Source organism: Paralichthys olivaceus, chromosome 8, assembly GCF_024713975.1.
Source record: "Paralichthys olivaceus isolate ysfri-2021 chromosome 8, ASM2471397v2, whole genome shotgun sequence".
Taxonomy (NCBI): domain Eukaryota; kingdom Metazoa; phylum Chordata; class Actinopteri; order Pleuronectiformes; family Paralichthyidae; genus Paralichthys; species Paralichthys olivaceus.
The window spans coordinates 5,351,165-5,370,751 of NC_091100.1; the positions used below are offsets into that span (position 1 = coordinate 5,351,165).

The 19,587-nt window shown below is 43.3% G+C and overlaps 3 protein-coding genes across 24 annotated transcripts; 1 reads left to right on the forward strand and 2 right to left on the reverse strand.

Annotated features, from left to right (window-relative positions):
- The first annotated feature begins 18 nt into the window (after positions 1–18).
- actb1 (actin, beta 1) lies at positions 19–3,698 on the forward strand. Its single transcript, XM_020103099.2, has 7 exons — positions 19–158; positions 1,083–1,208; positions 1,296–1,535; positions 2,040–2,286; positions 2,377–2,568; positions 2,675–2,856; positions 3,026–3,698. The coding sequence occupies exons 2-7, from the start codon at positions 1,086–1,088 to the stop codon at positions 3,167–3,169; spliced, it is 1,128 nt and encodes a 375-aa protein (XP_019958658.1). The 5' UTR covers positions 19–158; positions 1,083–1,085; the 3' UTR covers positions 3,170–3,698.
- Positions 3,699–5,887: 2,189 nt separating this feature from the next.
- Positions 5,888–15,850, reverse strand: osbp (oxysterol binding protein). Of its 22 annotated transcripts, XR_011243706.1 has the most exons (22): positions 15,724–15,850; positions 14,739–14,909; positions 14,390–14,598; positions 14,088–14,250; positions 13,853–13,964; positions 13,560–13,758; positions 13,327–13,441; positions 13,146–13,209; positions 12,869–13,036; positions 12,524–12,769; positions 12,187–12,307; positions 11,912–12,015; positions 11,720–11,815; positions 11,384–11,568; positions 11,060–11,289; positions 10,878–10,916; positions 10,650–10,697; positions 9,668–9,706; positions 9,510–9,542; positions 9,321–9,359; positions 8,302–8,496; positions 8,085–8,225 (listed from the first exon to the last, which is right to left on the reverse strand). XR_011243706.1 is itself a non-coding variant. In XM_069529452.1 (21 exons), exons 2-21 carry the CDS (start codon positions 14,870–14,872, stop codon positions 8,354–8,356), a joined length of 2,478 nt encoding a protein of 825 aa, XP_069385553.1. In that variant the 5' UTR covers positions 14,873–14,909; positions 15,724–15,850; the 3' UTR covers positions 5,888–8,353. The 22 variants fall into 22 exon arrangements, 19 of the variants coding, with proteins under 19 accessions (XP_069385553.1, XP_069385552.1, XP_069385549.1 ...); XM_069529452.1 differs by having other exon boundaries at positions 5,888–8,496; positions 13,569–13,758; XM_069529451.1 differs by having other exon boundaries at positions 5,888–8,496; positions 13,146–13,206.
- An 875-nt stretch (positions 15,851–16,725) lies between these two features.
- sart1 (spliceosome associated factor 1, recruiter of U4/U6.U5 tri-snRNP) lies at positions 16,726–19,570 on the reverse strand. The gene has a single exon (XM_020103108.2). The coding sequence runs from the start codon at positions 19,203–19,205 to the stop codon at positions 16,869–16,871; it is 2,337 nt and encodes a 778-aa protein (XP_019958667.2). The 5' UTR covers positions 19,206–19,570; the 3' UTR covers positions 16,726–16,868.
- Between the last annotated feature and the right edge of the window lie 17 nt (positions 19,571–19,587).

The window sequence follows — 19,587 nt, forward strand, 5'->3', positions numbered from 1 at the left end:
GTTCTCCTTTTATGGAGCGGGGCTGCAGCGCGCGCTCTGATAAAGCGCGGCGGCTCCTCGGCTTCCGCCACAGTCGAGACCGGACATTAGTCGGAGCCGCACCGCAGCGTTCCCACACACAGACCTGCTCCTAAACCCGCAAACCAACCCGCACACAGGTAAGACCCCCGCACACACACGCACCAACACGGAAGCTTCTACTTTTGACTCATGCGTGTTTTAAATGTGCTGTGTTCAGATGCGTTCATTCATGCGGTGAAGTTATGATGCGTTTTCTGTGCGAACCCTCAACTTTTAAAATCCCCCCCCCACCCCTCCCTCCCTTCGTTATTCATTCATTCATTCATTTAGTCGGTGTCTGCTCCGGAGCCGCACGGTTACTTTAGTAGTTTTGGAGACTATGCGGTGTGATTGTGTGTTGAACCGGGGGGCTGGTGCGGGTTTACCCCGGCTGCTCCCGAGCTGTCACCGCAGAACAAACTCACACTGACCCCGTGTAACAAGATGCTCTGGCACCGGTTACACACACACACACACTCATAGACACACACATACACAGAGAGAGAGAGACGCGGATGAAGGGAGATTAGTCGGATTAAAGTTAAAACCACTTAAAGTGTAGGTGGAAGCGTAAGAAGAGGTTGAGGTGACATTGACATAAAACAAGAATGTCAGTGGAACCTTTCTTCTCATTAACCCAAAGGTCGCGACGTGACTGTGTCTGATGGGAGTTCATTCATCACAACTGTTCATCCATTAGTGCTCGCTGGTTAATTGATCGGTCGATCGCGAAGGGAGTGGCCGGCCGGTCGGTCGGTGTCAGGACACGGGGCGGTTTCACGGGGGCCACCGCCTGTGCAGCTGCTCGTGTTTTTCCTTATATGGCCATGATCAGACCGAGGGAGAATCAGCCTTTGTCTCAGCTCTGGTTCTGAACTGGATCCTGCGCCACTGCGACATCCAGCGTCCACTCTGTACAACGACAGGGAGTCAAACCGGGTTGCTGTTTGCCAGATGTGAGGCGTCACTGTCACAGAGCACCAGTGTTTTAACAATGCCCTCCTCTGTCTCTCTTCCCCCAGAAAATGGATGAAGAAATTGCCGCCCTCGTTGTGGACAATGGCTCCGGTATGTGCAAAGCTGGCTTTGCAGGAGACGACGCTCCCCGTGCCGTGTTCCCCTCCATTGTTGGACGTCCCAGGCATCAGGTACAGCGCTTCCCCATAAACACAATATAAATCCTTCAATAACCTACATTTTTTGTACACACTCACACCCTCTTCTTCTCCTCCCAGGGTGTGATGGTCGGAATGGGCCAGAAGGACAGCTATGTCGGTGATGAGGCACAGAGCAAAAGGGGAATCCTGACCCTCAAGTACCCCATTGAGCACGGTATCGTCACCAACTGGGATGACATGGAGAAGATCTGGCATCACACCTTCTACAATGAGCTGAGAGTTGCCCCAGAGGAGCACCCAGTCCTGCTCACAGAGGCCCCCCTGAACCCCAAAGCCAACAGGGAAAAGATGACCCAGGTAACATTGGCTTGATGCACTCAGAAATCCCCCTCCTGCTCAGCTCACCTGCACCATGTGCAGGAATTTCTTCTTCTTCTTCTCAATCCATTTCCTTCCTCCTGCTCCTTCAATCTCCAGGTTTCTTCCTTCCTGTGCTGATCTTTTCACATCTGCAGATGCTTCAGGTCTTTATCTCTCTGCACTGTGATGCTTCAGATATGACGTGCTGCAGCATGGTCACTGCTGTGTTTCAAATTAGGACTTGTGTTGGACTTGCTAAAATATATTAAACGTTAAAACCACACTCTGGTAACTGCATGATGCAACAGATGGCAGAGCGGGTGGTTGCACTCCATCTGTACAGTTAACGTGATCAAACTAACGGGTTATGAGTGGTGTTTATATTCAAAACAGAACGCACACTGTTAGGTGCCCTTATTGATCTGACTGCACTAACCAATACCAGTTCACTTTTACACAGTTCATTGACTCATCCTTTTTTTTAATCTCCCTCTCCTCCAGATCATGTTTGAGACCTTCAACACTCCTGCCATGTACGTGGCCATCCAGGCTGTGCTGTCCCTGTACGCCTCTGGTCGTACCACTGGTATCGTCATGGACTCTGGAGATGGTGTGACCCACACAGTGCCCATCTACGAGGGCTATGCCCTGCCCCACGCCATCCTCAGGTTGGACCTCGCTGGCAGGGACCTGACTGACTACCTCATGAAGATCCTGACGGAGAGGGGCTACAGCTTCACCACCACAGGTGAGCAGCGCACAGTGTCTTCAAAGCAAGCTGATATTTAAAGTTAAAGAAACAAATCATGACGATTCTTTGTTTTCTTCTCTCTCTCAGCCGAGCGTGAGATTGTGCGTGACATCAAGGAGAAGCTGTGTTACGTTGCTCTGGACTTTGAGCAGGAAATGGGAACCGCTGCCTCCTCCTCATCCCTGGAGAAGAGCTATGAGCTGCCCGACGGACAGGTCATCACCATTGGAAACGAGAGGTTCCGTTGTCCCGAGGCCCTCTTCCAGCCTTCATTCCTTGGTAATTAACATCAGGAAAATGCCACTTAAAGAAGATGAGACTTGAATTTCAAACGCTGACACATCATACATTTACTTACGTTTGACTGAATGCCTTCTTTTCATAGGAATGGAGTCTTGTGGTATCCATGAAACTACCTTCAACAGCATCATGAAGTGTGACGTGGACATCCGTAAGGACCTGTACGCCAACACCGTGCTATCTGGAGGAACCACCATGTACCCAGGCATTGCTGACCGTATGCAGAAGGAAATCACTGCCTTGGCACCCACCACCATGAAGATCAAGGTAAAACTCCTCGTTTATGCACTCTACTAGCCCCTGGTGGATAAACTGTGCTATTGCAGTATTCAAACTCTTGCTTTCCCGTTTTACTGTATTTAAGTGTAGACTTAAATACTCACAGGAAGTACAATTATGGTATTTTTTTAACCTATTTTTATTTTCCTCCCTTTAGATCATTGCTCCCCCAGAGAGGAAGTACTCTGTATGGATCGGAGGCTCCATCCTGGCCTCTCTGTCCACCTTCCAGCAGATGTGGATCAGCAAGCAGGAGTATGATGAGTCCGGCCCCAGCATTGTCCACAGGAAGTGCTTCTAAACAGACTGTCACACACTGCTAAACACACTGCTACAAACCCAAACGAAGGGCTCTGCATACATGCCTACACCAACACACTGGTGTATGCTGAGCCCACGACACCTCTTCCATTTTCCCTCATCACTATGGCTATGGCACCATGCCCCCTGATGGGGAGAAACTCTGCTGGAAGCACAGAGCGTCCCAGGCGGTGTGAATGTGTGAGGAACATGATGTTCATTGTTGTGTTTGTGTAGGTCATTCCAGATGTCTGTGTTCACCATCTTATTTGCCTCTATGAAGGTTTATTCTCTGGTTGGGGCCACTGCCCAAAAGGCCTGTAGTATTGCTTAATATGTAAATTATGTAATCTGAAACTTGTTTTGTTTTTTGTACTTTCAGCCTTAAACAATACTTGGTCCAGTTTGTGTTTGTCATTATGCAAAAGACAAAGCTTCTACCTTGTATGGAGGTGTAAGGTTTGTGCATGGGGCTCCAAGCCTCTTGGTGTTCACAACAACCCAATAAAGCGCACATGTCTGAGATTCCAGTCCGTCTACTTGGTCTTATTCATTTCACTGCTCATGAACTAAGTCATCTTTATTGTCCCATTGCATGTGACTGTGATATTTATTCTACGGTCAGACACATTAAAGACTGCAAATAAAAAGATGAACACATTAAAGTCTAGACTCAGGGTATTGATGGCACTTTTTGTCATACAACCATGACAATGGGTCTTTCATGAAAGACATGATGTCACAGTATGATGTCACTGATGGCTGAATTCCATAGTTAAGTTTCAGACTTTGTGTTGTGCTCATTGTGACGATGAGGACAACTGTAAAAAGAACCAAGGGAAATACGGCTGCGTATGTCCAGTCAAAATACAGTGTTTCATTGAGGAGTGTTCACCTGTATCATTTATGTGTACTTCCTGGTGTACTGCACAGTGAAATAATGTTTATGTGAAATACAAGAGTCTCTTTCTTCAACAACGGTTGTTTAATCCTCATTGAGTTTTAAATCCTCAGTAGTGGCTGTCGGCCTAGTCACACAATATCTATTACACATTACTTCAATGTACAAACTCGTGATGAAACCTAGTGAGTCAGACTCTTTTTCAACCTGTAAAGAAGCTGTAGAAACTTTTCTTTAACGTTGCATCAAATTCAACCGCAGATAATCTTTTCATGTTGAATTAACAAACATTTCTGTCTGTAAACAAACAGAGTTACAATATAAAGTCGTTAGAAAAGAAAAAAGTCTGAATGATACAATAAAGAGTCCAGAGATCAACTTTCAGGGACAAACAACAAACATCAGTTCAAATCATTCTATTTCTCAGACTTTGAGCAGAGCGAACCCTCTTTAAGACACAAAACAACACAAACACAAACAACAAGCTTTTCCTCCACTGGTGAAACATCTTCTCAAATAAATATCTAGAAGAACAAGAAGTAAAGAGATTGTTGGACTCACTGAATGTTCTCAGGAGAGAAGAGACTGAGATCAGCTGTTTGGAGACAGAGCTGGTACTGGACCAGCTGCTGTGAGGCCATCTGTCCACAGGGAGGCGCCATCATGATTTCTACTTCTCCATATTTAAAGGCAGAAAGGCGGATCAATTAATCACACATCAATTAAAGAGAAAGTTTGGAAACTTTCTATTATTTTTACAATATTTATTATCTATTTAATACTCACTCCTACCTTTTGAATTCAACGGCTAATGTGCAATGTATTCCACTGTATATATACTGTTTTATTTGCACTAGTGTATTGGTACTTGTATTTTTAGTTACTCTTATTTTCTGACACTATTGCATGTGAGTTGCTTGAGGTGCCTGGGATTTAAGATTTTCATTGCCAACATGTACGCTGTATCTGTTGTGCAGATGACAATAAAACCTTTGAACGCTGAACTGTTTCAATTGTAAATATAATTTCTGTTATATTTCTATTTTATATTTCCATGCTCTTATATTGCATGTTTCCTTATCTATTACTTTTAGCAAAGTCTATTTTTTGACTATCGGCTGACTGGACTTTTCCATGAAAACTTTTCTCAGAATTTCTGATTGCAAATAATCCGTTTTTCTTTTTCACTTGACACTTCAATCAATGGTTTTCTCCCCTCAAATGTTGTTCTACAAAGTTCTGTCGACCAAGAGTTAGAGAACCAATACCTGCCCATTTACTTATATCAGTATATTCATTAATGTTCGTATGTCCTCATACATATGCACAAATAACAGCAACATCCTCATGCAACCATTATGTGCCAGCTAGTGAAAGGTGCATATCGTGTATCCCTTTATTTTTAGATTTGACTTTTCACTTGCTCTCTAATCTACTTCTTTGTGACCATCTGCAGCTCTAAGTGTATTTCCCTATTCATTAATTAATTAAAATTCTGCTTGAACATAAATGCATGTTATCATCCAGTAATTTAACTCCCAGAAATAACCTATTCTGATATTATTTATGATCTTTAATTATTTAGAATTTTGGATGCAAGAGCTCGGCATTGTTACATAGCCACTTTGGAAAAATCCCATATTTCTCCCCAAGTCTTTATTTGTGAAATGAGCCGTCTCAGTTCCTTGATGTGAAGACTAACTGCCATAAATGTCCTAAGTACATGTATGATTATCCTGATTAGATGCTGCTTTATGAATACCATTAACCGTTTTGTGATTAAAACATTTTTTTTTTAAAACAAGACAAAACCAGAGATTTGCACTTCATCTCCAAACAGACTTTAATATTGTCAACCTCTAACACAATCCTGCTAAAAACTGAATTAATTGACAGAAAAAGGTGAAATCAATGCCCTTCAATACATATGTATATATATATTTTTTCCTCTTTACATATGTTTGGAATTACTGAACACGGTTTAGGAAAACGTTTCCAAAACAACTTCACAAAGTGACAAAGTCTTCAGTAGCGGACATTAACAGTTGACTGTTCATCAGTAAAATCAGTTAGGGCATATTAAGTAGCTGCTGTACTGTACTAAAGTGCAATAACATCTTCAGTCTCTTTTTGTGTGGAAAAAAATAATCACTGGAAACAATAAAAGGGATGAAAAAAAAGGTAGAAACTTAAGAGTTAAAACATAGAATGTTAGCTAAACAATTAAGACCAATGGTTAAAAATTAAGATTATATTGTTTTAAAAAAAGACAGGAAAGACTGAACAGAAACTGAAATCTCTGTAATTGAAGGGACATAACGTCGAATCAGGATGTCTACTTCAAATTTGTGTAAAGTTGAAAATATAAATATATAAAGCTATCCTATGTGTAAAAGGATGATTTATGGTAACACGGTGCGCAGCTCAGAAAAAGAAACTGTATCCGGATTAAATAAAAATGATCAAGAAAAAAAATTAAAAGTGCTTCACTGCCCTTAGATTCTCTATCAACAAAACCAGTTAATATCACAGTTACTGTACTATTTCATTATTTACACATAAATATTTGCAACATCACGTTTTGCTATCTTCGTTTTCAGTGTTCTCCTTTTAAGTACACTTGAATATAAAATGAAATTCAGATCAACCACACAGTCCCTCCACTCGGGTGACAAGCAGCAGCAGAGACGAAAACCTTCACGCTGTCCTAAATATTTCATTTTGTGCCATTATGAGTGTATCAATGCACTGAGACACTCTTATTGCTGTCTGTTTAACATTTTCACACACAAAACGCTAAAATATCCAGATTAAAGCTGTGATCTATAGGTTTGATGGAAACCAGGAGGACGAAAGGCGTTTTGCCTCATATTTCACTTCACGAATCAACGAGCACGACGCCCAGCGACAGCTCGAGCGCAGGCGCGCCGCTCCGAAATTGAATCAACATTCAAATTGTGAGCGTCAACATTTACTTTGAAAGCAGAAATTAAATGGTTGAATCTGTTATGAGCAAGAAGCAGACTTGTTGACACGCTTGATCTTAAACATTAAGGATTAGAGGGTAAATCGAATACATTTTATCAGACAGTACGATGAGGCTGGTGCATTTTGGGAGATCGTGAACAGCTACGCAAAAAAACAAACAACACAACCAAACAAAAACATCAGGGCTCAAACTCCTCCTTCCACATTTCTTGCAAAAATTTTCATTTTTCATTGGTACAAATACAAATCTGTTTGATTACACAACAAATCTATAAGGTATCTAATACACCAAATAAAGAATATTTATGATTCAATGAATTACTCTTCTGAAGGTAAAGAAAACCCAAACCTGCATATAGAATGAAATTTGCAGCTAATAGAGACTCAAAATAAAGGATTCTTAAAATAACCAAACCAGACTTTTTCAGGCCAAATTACAATAAGAGCAGGGGCATCATCATAACGAGCGAATTTCACGTCATGTATTTTACACTTATTACTCAACGAGCCATGTGTAGGTGTAGTATACCTAATACTACGAATAAAGTAGCACCGCAATTCAAAGGCAAACCCTGTTTTGTTATCGTTGAAATACGACAACAACTACATCCTTTAGAAACAAAATACCTTTAGTCAGAACCACGGAAGCATTTCAGTGCAGGTGTGGTCTGAATCTGGTGTAAGGAATATCAACTGTGTGAACTATTAAAGATGTTGGAGTGTGATTGAACTTTGACTCGCTGTGGTGCTGTGCTGGGGAACATCCAATCAATTCTTTGCAAAATAACACACGTAAGGAATGCACAACAAACAGAAACTCATATAATATATGTTTGTGGCTCACTGCGTCTAAGCAAACCTTCTACACAGTAATGCCGTCTGGATGAATTATGCTTGACAATAGTGCTTCTGAGGAAAATGCATAATAACCTGGTGCCAAATGCAACTGAAACGCTGAACCCAGAGGCCCGTGGACTGAGAACAAGCAGCAGAAGAAGACAAGGATAAGTGTTTGAGAGGCAGTGAGAAGGGTTTCTGAGAACTGACAGCAACGTTACTACAAAGCTCGGTGAACAGTGTATCTACATTGAGGGTGAAATCCACGTGCACTTGTTCCTGAGCAAATCTCTGCTGGAAATGTGGCGCTGAGGAAGATGATCGGATGAAGCTACAGACATTGAAGAGAGTTTGACGTCAGGCTGGAATCCACACTTTTAGCCGATGTCAGGTAGGTCACTTCTTACCATCTTCTCATTTTCTACACGGCTGAGGGAAAACGGGCCAGTTCGGCTGCGATCAGAAGATGTCGGGGCAAATTTCCCAGCTGCCTTGGTCCTTCGCCTCCCAGTAACCCCCCTTGTAGACGTGCAAGGTCTCTCCGGATACGGGGTCATCTAACTTCTCAAACCACAGGGCTTGGTAGTTGTCTTGATGGGCACCTGAAGGAAAAGAAAGATCTTTTATCGAGATGGAAGGGAGCCACGGCAACACATCACTGCTTAAAAGAAGCTGCTATGCTCTCAGGTGGGTGAATAAGGAATGAACGTAATAACATTAACATAATAGTGCACCATATCTAAAGGTTCAGTGTGTACGTTTTCACTAATGGGTTTCATCTAAATTGTACAAATTGTCATTTTCTTTACCCTAGAACGAGCCCTTGTATTTAAATACCATACATTTACATTAGGAGCGGCTCCTCTCTACGGAGGCCGACATGTTTTTTACAGTAGCCCAGACTGGACAAACTAAAGAACTTTCTAATGACAACTGAAGCTACCACAGGTTCTCCGTCATGTTTGGAAGGGGAGGGTGAGGTGAGGGGTGTTCAGCTGCAACATGAAACCTCACCGCTAAATTCTACACACTGAAGCTTTAAAGCAAAACTGGTCTGCACTAGAGCCCAACCGATATATCAGCTGGCCGATTATATCTGTATCAGTGTTTGTTTGCCGATATGAAACCTTATATTTTACACAATCTGCCCCCAAAAATCCATATCAGCTGGGCTCTAGTTAGGACTCGCTAAAAAACAAAGCAATTCATTCCTCATCATGTGGAGCATTAGACTGTTTGATAACCTCCCGGGACCAGAGCATTGTGATCAGTGCCTAATAGGTTACTACTCTAAAACACAGTATTACAAAGCTTGGCTTGTTCTACACATTCTACTATTAGTGGCATCTAGTCTCCACTGATACACGCTTACAAAACAAAAAAGAACGAAAGAGGGACAATGGAGATCGGGACTGATGTTACTTGCTTTTGACTGAAGCTCCATTAGCACCGTCCTTTCCATCCACTAAGAGAGAGTAAGTTGAAAAAGGACGTAAAGAGGAAATGATGGATGATGAACGATTTTTTTCTTGTCAAATAAAATCTGGAATTTACTAAATTACTAGAAAATCGGAGAGAACTGCTCTGTATTGAATATCGAGACCAGAATACTTGCTTAAAAGGGGGAGGAGTGATGGTCCATGAGGGGCTGAAATAGAATGAAGGATGAAGGAATGAATGTTTGGAGGTTATGAAATACAAGAGTGGCTATGACCGACAAGTGGTCAATGACACAAAGGAGAACAGTAAGTGAAAATGTAAGGAGCTACTTGCATGCAACAGGTGTATGAGGGGGAGAGTCCTCTGTGTCAGCTGAGCAACACCAGCACAAAAAGAAGACGTAAATCCACAACTCAGAGAATGAAATGCCGGCAATTTGTTGTTTGTGGACATTTTGAAAGTGCTGTTTGTGGCATCTTAAGCACAAGAGACATGTTTCTTTTACATCACATCACAACCCTCAAATTTAAGGCCACGTTTCACATTAATGCCATTGCTTTGTGTTACAAAGTGTATCTTTGCTTCTTCCGGTTTTTTGTGACCTCTGTTTATGCTGACGAGCCCTCCGCCCATTTTTACTGTCATACAATACCTTTAAATCTTCGTCAATGAGGTTTGTCTGCATTTGTCTGGTAATAATTGCGATTGAATTAAATTTTGGAACCCATTAGATTTTGGTGCGGATCCAGTGAATTTGAACTTTCTGTGTCGGATTGGGGCGTTTTCACAGTTTAGTTGATTTCTCTGAGAATAATTTGTGGATCTTGATTCAAACAACATGTGGTTTCATAGAGGGACTGGTGGAGATATGCACTAGTGCTTTTCAAGTTGTCATAAAACTAATAGACTGATTCTTATTTAATCTATCTTAGAAAATGCAATGTCGTGTGAAGCCAATGTAACTCAAACGCTGTTCAGTGCTGGCCTTGGTTGTTTGAAGGAATTATACAAACACTTCACAGCACACATTGTAAAAATATAATGATGTCAAATGGCCGATGACTTTTGTCAATGTGTGACGTAACTTTATCCACCATGAAGATGAGCAGTTAAATATTCCTGACTGTCTGGCTCAAAATAGCGACTTGTTTCTCTACAAATACCTGCAATTGTTTGAGTAACTATGGAATCTTTAGAACAGAGAAACAGGCGTCTGTGGATATACTAAGGTCATGTCTTCCTCACAGTGTTGTTAAAATGCCACTCAAAGCACTGTTAAAATGTACACGTTATGTTGAACAGCGGTGATACTTGCTTTCATCAGTAACCTCACTTGCTTCTGTGCCAGTCTCCTGTGCATCAGCTAAATGAGACAAACGAATGGAGGGACAGTAAAATGTGAATGAGACGTTATTAAAACAACGTCGAAGATATTTACTGAAGCACCTTCCCATAACACACGCAAACAAACAGGTGTGTGTGTGGTAAAGATTCTTGAATCAACATAACTAGGGTGGGGAGAGACTAAGCGGAGAGTACTTGCTTTTCAAGGGTGAGTCATTGACTGAATCCTCAGTGACAGCTTAGGGTTGAGACAGAGACAAGCAGACAAAATATACCGAGACAGACAAAGTGGACAAAAGATGAATGGACAGAAAAACATTGGACAGAAACACAAAACAAATAAATGAACTCCAAACCAAGTGGCCCTCTTTCTTTTCCTACCTTCCTCAGGTGAGCAGGCGACTTTAACGGCTTCCCTCTCCCTTTCTCTACGGGCCGTGCGCTGTTTTTCTTCTAGCCTCTGTTTCTCTGCGTTAGCCTCGTCCCAGCGGCCGTCCTCCATTAACCGCTGGTCAGGGCGACGACGACTGTCTGTTGGCGCCACTCCCTCCTCAAATTCATTGAGAGTCAAGGCCAGTGTGGAGAAGAAGTACATGTTCTCTGCTCCCTCTCTGGAAAGTCATTACGATAAAACGATCAGATGCACAAAGCCAAACTACAGCTCTGTTTGTTTAAAAGCACTTTGCTTTAAAAACAGCAACTCACGGTAATGGGTTCTTTCTCCAGATTTCTTTGGCTTTGAGGGTCTGATACACAGTCCTCTGTTTGCCCTCTGTGCCGTTCTCGCCTTTACTGCTCTGCATTACCCGAGACAACTCCATCTTCTCGTCCCATGTTCCTGACAGCACATAGTGGGCCTTTCCATCCTTATCTGTTACTACTCCGGTTACCTGAGAGACAAATACAGCTGTCAGTAATCAATGGAATATTAAACAATCTGACAGAAGGCAGCACAAGACTTTATAAAATGAATAAGTGCTCTGGTTTAACATACAGGAAGTTCTATACCATAAAAGAAAAAGACAAAATACAAAATCCCACCTTTCTGGGTACATCTCTGGAGAAGTAACTGTAGGGAGCAAACTTGAGGTGGCAGCGATCTCCTGTCTTGTGGTTCACCACATCTATCTCCCCTGACTGGAGGCAGAGAGCGACAAAATGTTTTGCTGGCAGACGACTTGGTGTATGAAAGCATCTATATCACTTATTGTTTCTAAATAATTTTACAATCACCTGATCGATCCACAGTTTCCCCACAATAATGTTGTGGACTGTTGTAGTTACTTTTTTCCAAGAGTAGTGATTGTCGCTCTTATCAAACAAACACTGGATAGAACCTGAAAACAGAGATTTTCATTTGAATCCTGCTAAATTAAAATGTTTTTGACTTTTTTTTTCTATAACAACATAAGTTATAAAATAACATAAATACAATGAATACAAGTATTTTAACATGTACACGGTGACAATGTACACTGATTAATAAACTGATTAAAACATTAACTCACCCAGGGGCATGATAGAGAGATATTTTCCTCTAAACTTGCTGGCCAGACTTATTTCCTGTCTGAGTGTCCAACCCTTCTCAGAGATGGCATGATGAGCTGCAGCAGGTGGGTGGTGACTCACCTGAGAAGAGACCAGATGTAACAAAGTTAGTCAAAGGCTTGAACCTAGTCACGGAAACAAATATGCCTGTTTACACACTACAACCATATTTATTTTTCAGAGGTGGATTGTGGATCTATGCAAGACTTCAAGTCTCAATTGAAACAGTTAGAAAAAGCAAACAAAGCTTGTTAACTGCAACTGTGTTTCGTGGTTAGTCGTGTTATTTCATCATACCTGCTCACACAGGGAGCGGTAGCCACACTCTCTGAGTCGGTCGAGCTCAAAGGTTTCTCCCAGCAGTGGATTGAAGGGTTTCCCTGTGCGGTGGACAGTCGTAGAGTAGGAGGAGACCGTGAAAGCGGCGACGTAACACATCTGCTCCAGAGAACTCTGACATTTAGCACCCTTGTCCAGCAGCTCGTAGTATTCCAGGTCTTCGGACAGACGTTGCAGCATGGAGAGGGGCTCATTGAAATTTACCTGGCAGGTGCGGGACCACACAGAGAAGGAGTTTGGTTACTTCTGATCTTTCTCAAAGAAAAGCCACCATATGTGTCAAAACGTGTACAGGTTTCTTACAGGCATTGGTATCTTTGAGAGCTCCTTTCCAATGCAATTCTTCATGATGCTCCACAGATTGAGGTAATAGTTGGGCTTGTCAGGAATATGAGTCCGTCTCTGTCGAACTGGCTCTAGCTCCAGAGACTGAGGAGACTCCGGATTAGATGCCAAAGACAGTTCATCAAACTGAAGGAAGAAAAGGAAAACATTGTTGAGGGTAAGGTGACTTTGACATGATGACAAGCAGAGACAACATGTGAATACAAATACAAACTTTAAATCAAACTCAACACACATTCACAGACTGATCGTCAATCCCGGTCTCACTGCTGAACCCACTAAGATTACTGCCAGATCTTCTGTGGAAGAGAGAAACAAGACAACAGATATTTCAAAACTCAAAAAATAAATAAAAGATACAAAAAAAAAGATCAACAAAATCCCTGACATTTGAAAAATGAAAGACAGTAAATAACCTGTGATACTTGGGGTCAGCAGGGACAGTTATAAACTCTGCTGGATCTTCCATAGCATCAAAGAACTCATTGTCATCATCCTCGTCACTGGCATCCCCCTTTCCTGAAACACCACCTAAAGTGAAGATAGACGGTGACACAATGAATGACTATGAGGCCCAATTGGTCTCGGAATGGCAGAGGTCTGTGTCATGGTCCAAATACGAAAGTTCAGCTGGGGTTGAGAGCCCTACCTTTGTTACCTAAAGCGGGATTGCTGAATGAAGAGGGGAGAACAGTAGCTCCTCTGAAAGCTCGCTCCAAATGGTTGTGCTGTTTAGCCAGCTGCTCCAGAGTCTCCTCCAACCGTATCCTCTGGTCTCTCTCGGTCATTAAGGCCTTCTGCCAGCGCTTACTGTGGGTCTGGGCCATGCCGAGGAAGTCTCGACATGCCTTGGGGAGCATGCAAACACAACAGCAACATGTTAGGGAAAGGGCCGACAACCGTGTGGTGTGTTCTTACATGATTCACGCTGGGGAGACATACGTTGATCATGGCATTAGAGGTGATTCGGAACAGTGTGGCCCTCTCTGTGACTTGTCTGATCTTCTCCCCCATGTCGCCTCCAACACGAATCCCCTCCAGTTCTGACAAAGACCTGTGTGTTAAGAAGAGAGGAATAAATTATGAGACAAGCACATCAAATATTTAAATTACCATCACTCCTCTTTTTGTTGGATAATTCTTTCTAACGTGGTCAAACTGCTCAGATAACTGATACCTTTGAAGGGCAGAACCATGCTTGACAATGAGATCGTTGCAGGTGGTGAGGTCCTCCACCTTGCTGCCCATTGTTCGAAGTGTGGACTGGATTTCTGAGTTACGGCAGCCCCCACCCTGTCCTGCGGTGGGTGGAGCTGTGGAACAATCGTCACCGGAGTCATCTGAGGAAGAAGACGGGAAAGATTATATGACGAATTTTGCACAAAGAGAAATCCCACACTGTGCCTGACACAGATGCTGCTTCATTAGCTGAACAGGATTTTCGTATTATGTCTCCCATCAACGTTTCTGCTCTCTCACCAGATTCGGCCTGCATGCGAACAGCCTTTGCTTTGGCAAGCTCGAGCGCCGTGATCCATCGCTGTCGCTCCACCTCTGAGCTGGCCTTCAGGTGGTAGGTTTGCGCTCCGCCGTTGGAAATGACAAAATTGCACGAGTCCTCCACAGCAATATTGGCCGTGGCCAAGTTGATGGTGCCTCTGCATGTGTGACCCATCTCTGCCTGGGTCCTGATGGCAAACGAATGATGAATGAGTGAAGGACATTAAAACACAGAGATCTAAATAACTGATGTGTGAAATCAGGAATATTATCCAACCATTTCATTTTCATAAGGCTGCTGAAATCACAATAAGTAGATATGACTTACCTGTAATACGACAGCAGTCCATTGCTCAAAACAAACCAGCGTCTCTGATAACCTTTTATGTAGTTAGTCCATTTGAAGAGCCAACCCTTGTACGTGTCTCCAGGGGTCGGAGTCGGGGGCTTCGGCTCTGACATCACAGCAGCCTGTGGTTTCACTGGGTGAGTTTACAGCCTGAGGGAGAAAAAAACCCAATATACAAATCAATAGAAACACATTCATATTAGTGTTAAACATACTGCTCTTTTTTCATACATGTCTGTACAAACCGGTCTGGTGACACATCGATGCCAGAACTATTTCACTTGACTGACAAGGTCATTAATGCCATCTTATCATTAGCATACAAGAAGTAAAGTTGTGTTGGCTGGAGGACTTTGGGAAGAAAATAGCAAACGTCAACAAACTTGAATTCCTAACAACAGCTGACCACAGAATGTTTGCAGCAATCATTTTAATTTGTAGTACAAATGTTGAGCTTGACAACTGTTGTTTACTTAACGTCACAGCTACGAAGGTTAAGTAAAAGATGACACACTAGATATAAAGGTTGTGTTATTAGTATCGCGCCATGTTCTCAGATTTAAGTTAGAATCTACCGAATAGAAAACAAACAAGCGATGGTGAGCACACACGACTCTGAACTGTGCAGCTGAGGTTTCATGCGTCTCAGCGAAAACTGTGAAAATAGAGGAAAAACCCACGAACGACACCCGTGAACCGATCGCACCGGTTTCTCGTCCGCACCACGAACCCGCAGCCTGGATATCACGAGCAGGACCAAGAAGCCATTTCCAACCAGCGAAGCTGCTAATACCGTCCGTTGCTAAGCTCGCTGCTGCGCTAGCTAAACAACAGGAAGCTGTCAAACGAGCTGACACGTCGAGGACGAAGCGAACCGACGCATTTAACCACTTTCTCTCCGTCTCCCGGTTTTTCACCGAGATTAACAATGTCAGATACGTTCGTGTTATTTCCAGACACTCACCTTTTTCCGTGCAAGACTTCAGCTGAGCATGTCGCGTCGGGTGAAGCGGCCGATAGCTCGCTGGCTTTAGCTTTGGTGCTAACTACTTTGGCTGTGCGACAGAATAGCGGTCGATCCGCCCCCTAGCCGTCAACTTTAGTTCCGCTCTATAAAATAAATGTTCTGCAGCTCTCAACTAGAAATAATAATAATAATAATAATGATGAAAATAATCATCATTATTGTATTTTATATCATTATTATCACATCACTTACCAGAAGTCATTCTCACAGTATCAGCTTTATCGGTTATTCTAATAATCTGTGATCATATCTTTGTTTTTGAGTTGAGTGCATTGCATACAGGAAAGCAGATTATCCAATTAACTAAATTTCAGATGAATTTAATGCTATTGTTTGAACAGATTTTTATAATGAAATTATGTAAAATAAGAGGGAGACTGTGCAAGTTGTTCAATGCATTGTAAATTAAGAAAATACATGCAAGATGCAAGTAGACAAAACTTAAAGAGTATATATCATCAATTTGTCAACTGCAAAAAAAAAATCACAGCACATGTTAATACAGAAAGTTATTGGGGTCTGCTACTCGTCAGTGGTGATGGAACTTCACAAAGCATTAAAGCCACGTTTATCTTTCTTAAGTTGTTTTTTCTATTTGCATGTATTAACCTCTCTCAGCCACCATTTTGAGTTATAACAAGGCTGCTGTGTTGGATAAAAAAAAAAAATCCACCCTACTTTATGAAGTGATACTGTAAACATTTGTAGTAGGAAAGTTTATTTATTATTAGATTGTATTGAGTCAGTTAAAAGCCTGTGGATCACAACACTGATTTAGAAAACATGAATACTTCCTGTGAAATATTACCTAGTGTTATTAAATGTATAATTTTAAGTGAAAGAAAAGTTTATATTGGTTGTTTTGTAGGTTTTAAAAACAAAATTGCACCATTTACAATTCTATAAAGCTTAGAAAATTTCAAACAAAAGAAAAAGACATTTCTCTTATTTGTATTCATTTTATTCAACAATTCTGCACAACAAGGCTTGCATGAACTAGGACATGCAGTTACTTTACTTAAAACATACTGTGTGAGAAAGTGTGTTTTTGCACTTAAGCTAATTCACTCTTCCCCATTTACTTATTTAGTGATGGTGTTTGCATTCATACTTTTCCCACTCCCACTGAGCACAATATATGGTGTTTTCTGAGATTTCTGTTTCTCTTGAAGCAGAGCCACAGTCCCCAGAGGAGTGTCACTGCTGCTCATCTTCTTCAGCAGTGCCTCCTCCTCAAGCTTCTTCATCCTCCTCTCCGTCTTCATCTTTCCAGACCCTTTCCCATGGAATCGGTGTGAAAGTTGCCGGAACGCTTCTTTTGGAGTGAGTCTCCGCCCAGACTCGTCCACATACTCAATCTTGACATCAGGCCTGTAACTTTCCTTCTCCTTGAAATCTTGTGTGAAGCCTCTGTATTCTTCTCGGCGACTGTACTTGTCATCAAAGCCCATTTTGTCCTCAATGCAGTAGTTGTCATTGGGCAGGGCGCCCTTTGTTGCTTTGACGCGGGCCACCTTCTGCATTTGAGTGTCCAACAGACCTTTGTTCTTGCACAACAACAAGGCAGCAGCAAGGCCGGAGTTGACAATGGGCTCTTCATCTAAAATGGTGGCAGAGGCTGTGGCGAAGTCAGGTTGTTTTATCTCCTCATCCAAGTTAACTGTGCTCCATCCAACATTTTCATCAATTTCTGAGTCTGAGCCTCCAGCATCATCCTTCTCTTCCTCCTGTTCGAAGTCCATAATTTCTTCTTGGTCCTCTCTGTTGCCGGACAGTCCGTAAGTTGGAATGTCACCCAGAGTTCTGCAAAACTCTGATGTGGCGTTGAAAACAATGTTGTTCTTCCTGTCAGGATCATTGTCACTCTCGCCTTTATCAAGCTCTTTAATCTGCTGTGCCACCTTCTCTCCAGAGTCTTTGAGGAGCTGCTTTTGCCTCAGCTTCCTCTGCTTCTCCAGTTGTTTCTGCAGCTCCTGCTCAGCCTCGTCCTCCTCAATTACAGCTGATTCAGAGAGTGTGAAACCTTCATCATCGCTTATGTCCATTTCTGCCATTCTGATGTCATCGGACAACTGTAGGATATTGTGTGGCAGTTTGCTCTTCTCCTCCTCCTCCTCCGCTTCCTCCTCCTTTACTTCCTCGCCATCAGCATCCACCTTTTTGCGGCCCCGACCACGTGCTCTGGAGCCAAAGTCAGAACTGCGGGTATCGTCGATGCGAAGTTCATCTGCAGCTGTCTGCTTCTCCTTCTTCCTGATCTTCTTCACCCGGCATTTTGTCTTTTTGAAGCCCACCATCTCCTGAGGTGTGTAATACTCTGAGGCGATGCTGAGGGCAGGCATTTCCAAGGTCTGGGCCTGATTTCGCAGAGACTCTCTCATGGCCTGGATCTCCCGCTCTCGCTCCCCATCCGCAAAGCCCCCAGTATTCAACCGGAAGCTCTTTTTCTTTTCGCCCTCAATTTCCTCGTCATACTTTGAAAGAACAGAGCGAGACTTTAACGTAATCATATCATCCACGCTCTCTTCTTCTTCGTATGGCTTGTAATCTGGCTTTTTCTTTTTCAATTCCACGTTCTTTTCTGCCTTTTCCTTGTCCACCAGCCCAACATTTACAAGCACATCTTCCTCCTCCTCAAGCACACCTTTGTCCTGCAAGGTCAGGACGACGGTCTGACCCTCGGTGAAGGAATCCACCTTGTGCTGCACCTTGAGTCCCTTCAAATCTCGACACGTGTAGGAATCATTCTTGCTTTGAGCGAACTCCTCCTCTACCAGGCTGCTCACACCGAACTCCTGGTCCATCTCCTCCAGAAGTTTGGCTCTTTTCTCTGCCAATTCTTTTTCCTTTGCCATGTTTCTGCTTCTCTCCACCCAAGCAGACGTGTCGTCCAGCCAGTCATCCTCAGCCAGGGTCTTCACTTTCCCCAATTTCTGGTTCAGGATGCGTTTTTCCTTCAAAGCGGCAAGCTTCTCTCTCATATCTTTCTGCTGCTTGATGAGGACCGGATTAATGGTCGCGGCCACCATCGGATCCTCTTTGGTACCGAGCTCCTTCTTGTTCTCGTTCAGCTCCAGAGGCTTCAGGCCCAGCTTGGCCCTGAGTTTGTTGGTGTCCTCGATGCTGAGGGACGCGTCTCCGCTCGCAGACTGGGGCTGCACTTCCGTGTTGCTCTCCTCATACGCAGTGTCAACCTTCTCCTTCTTGATCCGGGGCTCGCCGCCGCTCTTTTCCCCTTTGCTGCGACTCTCTCGCCCGCTTCTATCCCTGGACCTGGAGCGCTTTCGCTTCTCCTTGGCCCGATTTCCATCTCGCTCCGAGGCGTCTCGCTCCTTGTGTCGGTGTTTCTTGTGTTCACGACGCCGGTCCTCTGTGTCCTTATCGCGGCTCTTTTCCTTGTGTTTCTTCGAGGACCCCATTTCGTCCCCGGCTGGTCACAACAAGAAAAACAAAACAAAACCACGGTTTAAAAAAAAAAATCGTTAGCTTCCCGTTGCTAACTAGCTCCCATTAGCCGCGGAGGCTAAGAGGCTAACAGACGCTCAAAATGGAAACTTGAACTCAAACTTCAACAACTGATCGAGCGCGTGAAGCGATGTGGGCAAAGTTGCTCGGCTGTTTGATTTCCTCTCTCCACTTAAACCATCCGTGCTCCGCGTACAAGTGCGCAAGTTGGACACTGCGACGAACGCACGGCTTACGACAATAACACCGTTTCCTTCCGGTTGGAGGGGGGGGGGGGGGGGGGGGGGGGGGTTAGAAAGCGGCTAACGTGGAGCGCCGCCTGCTGCACGGGAGTGC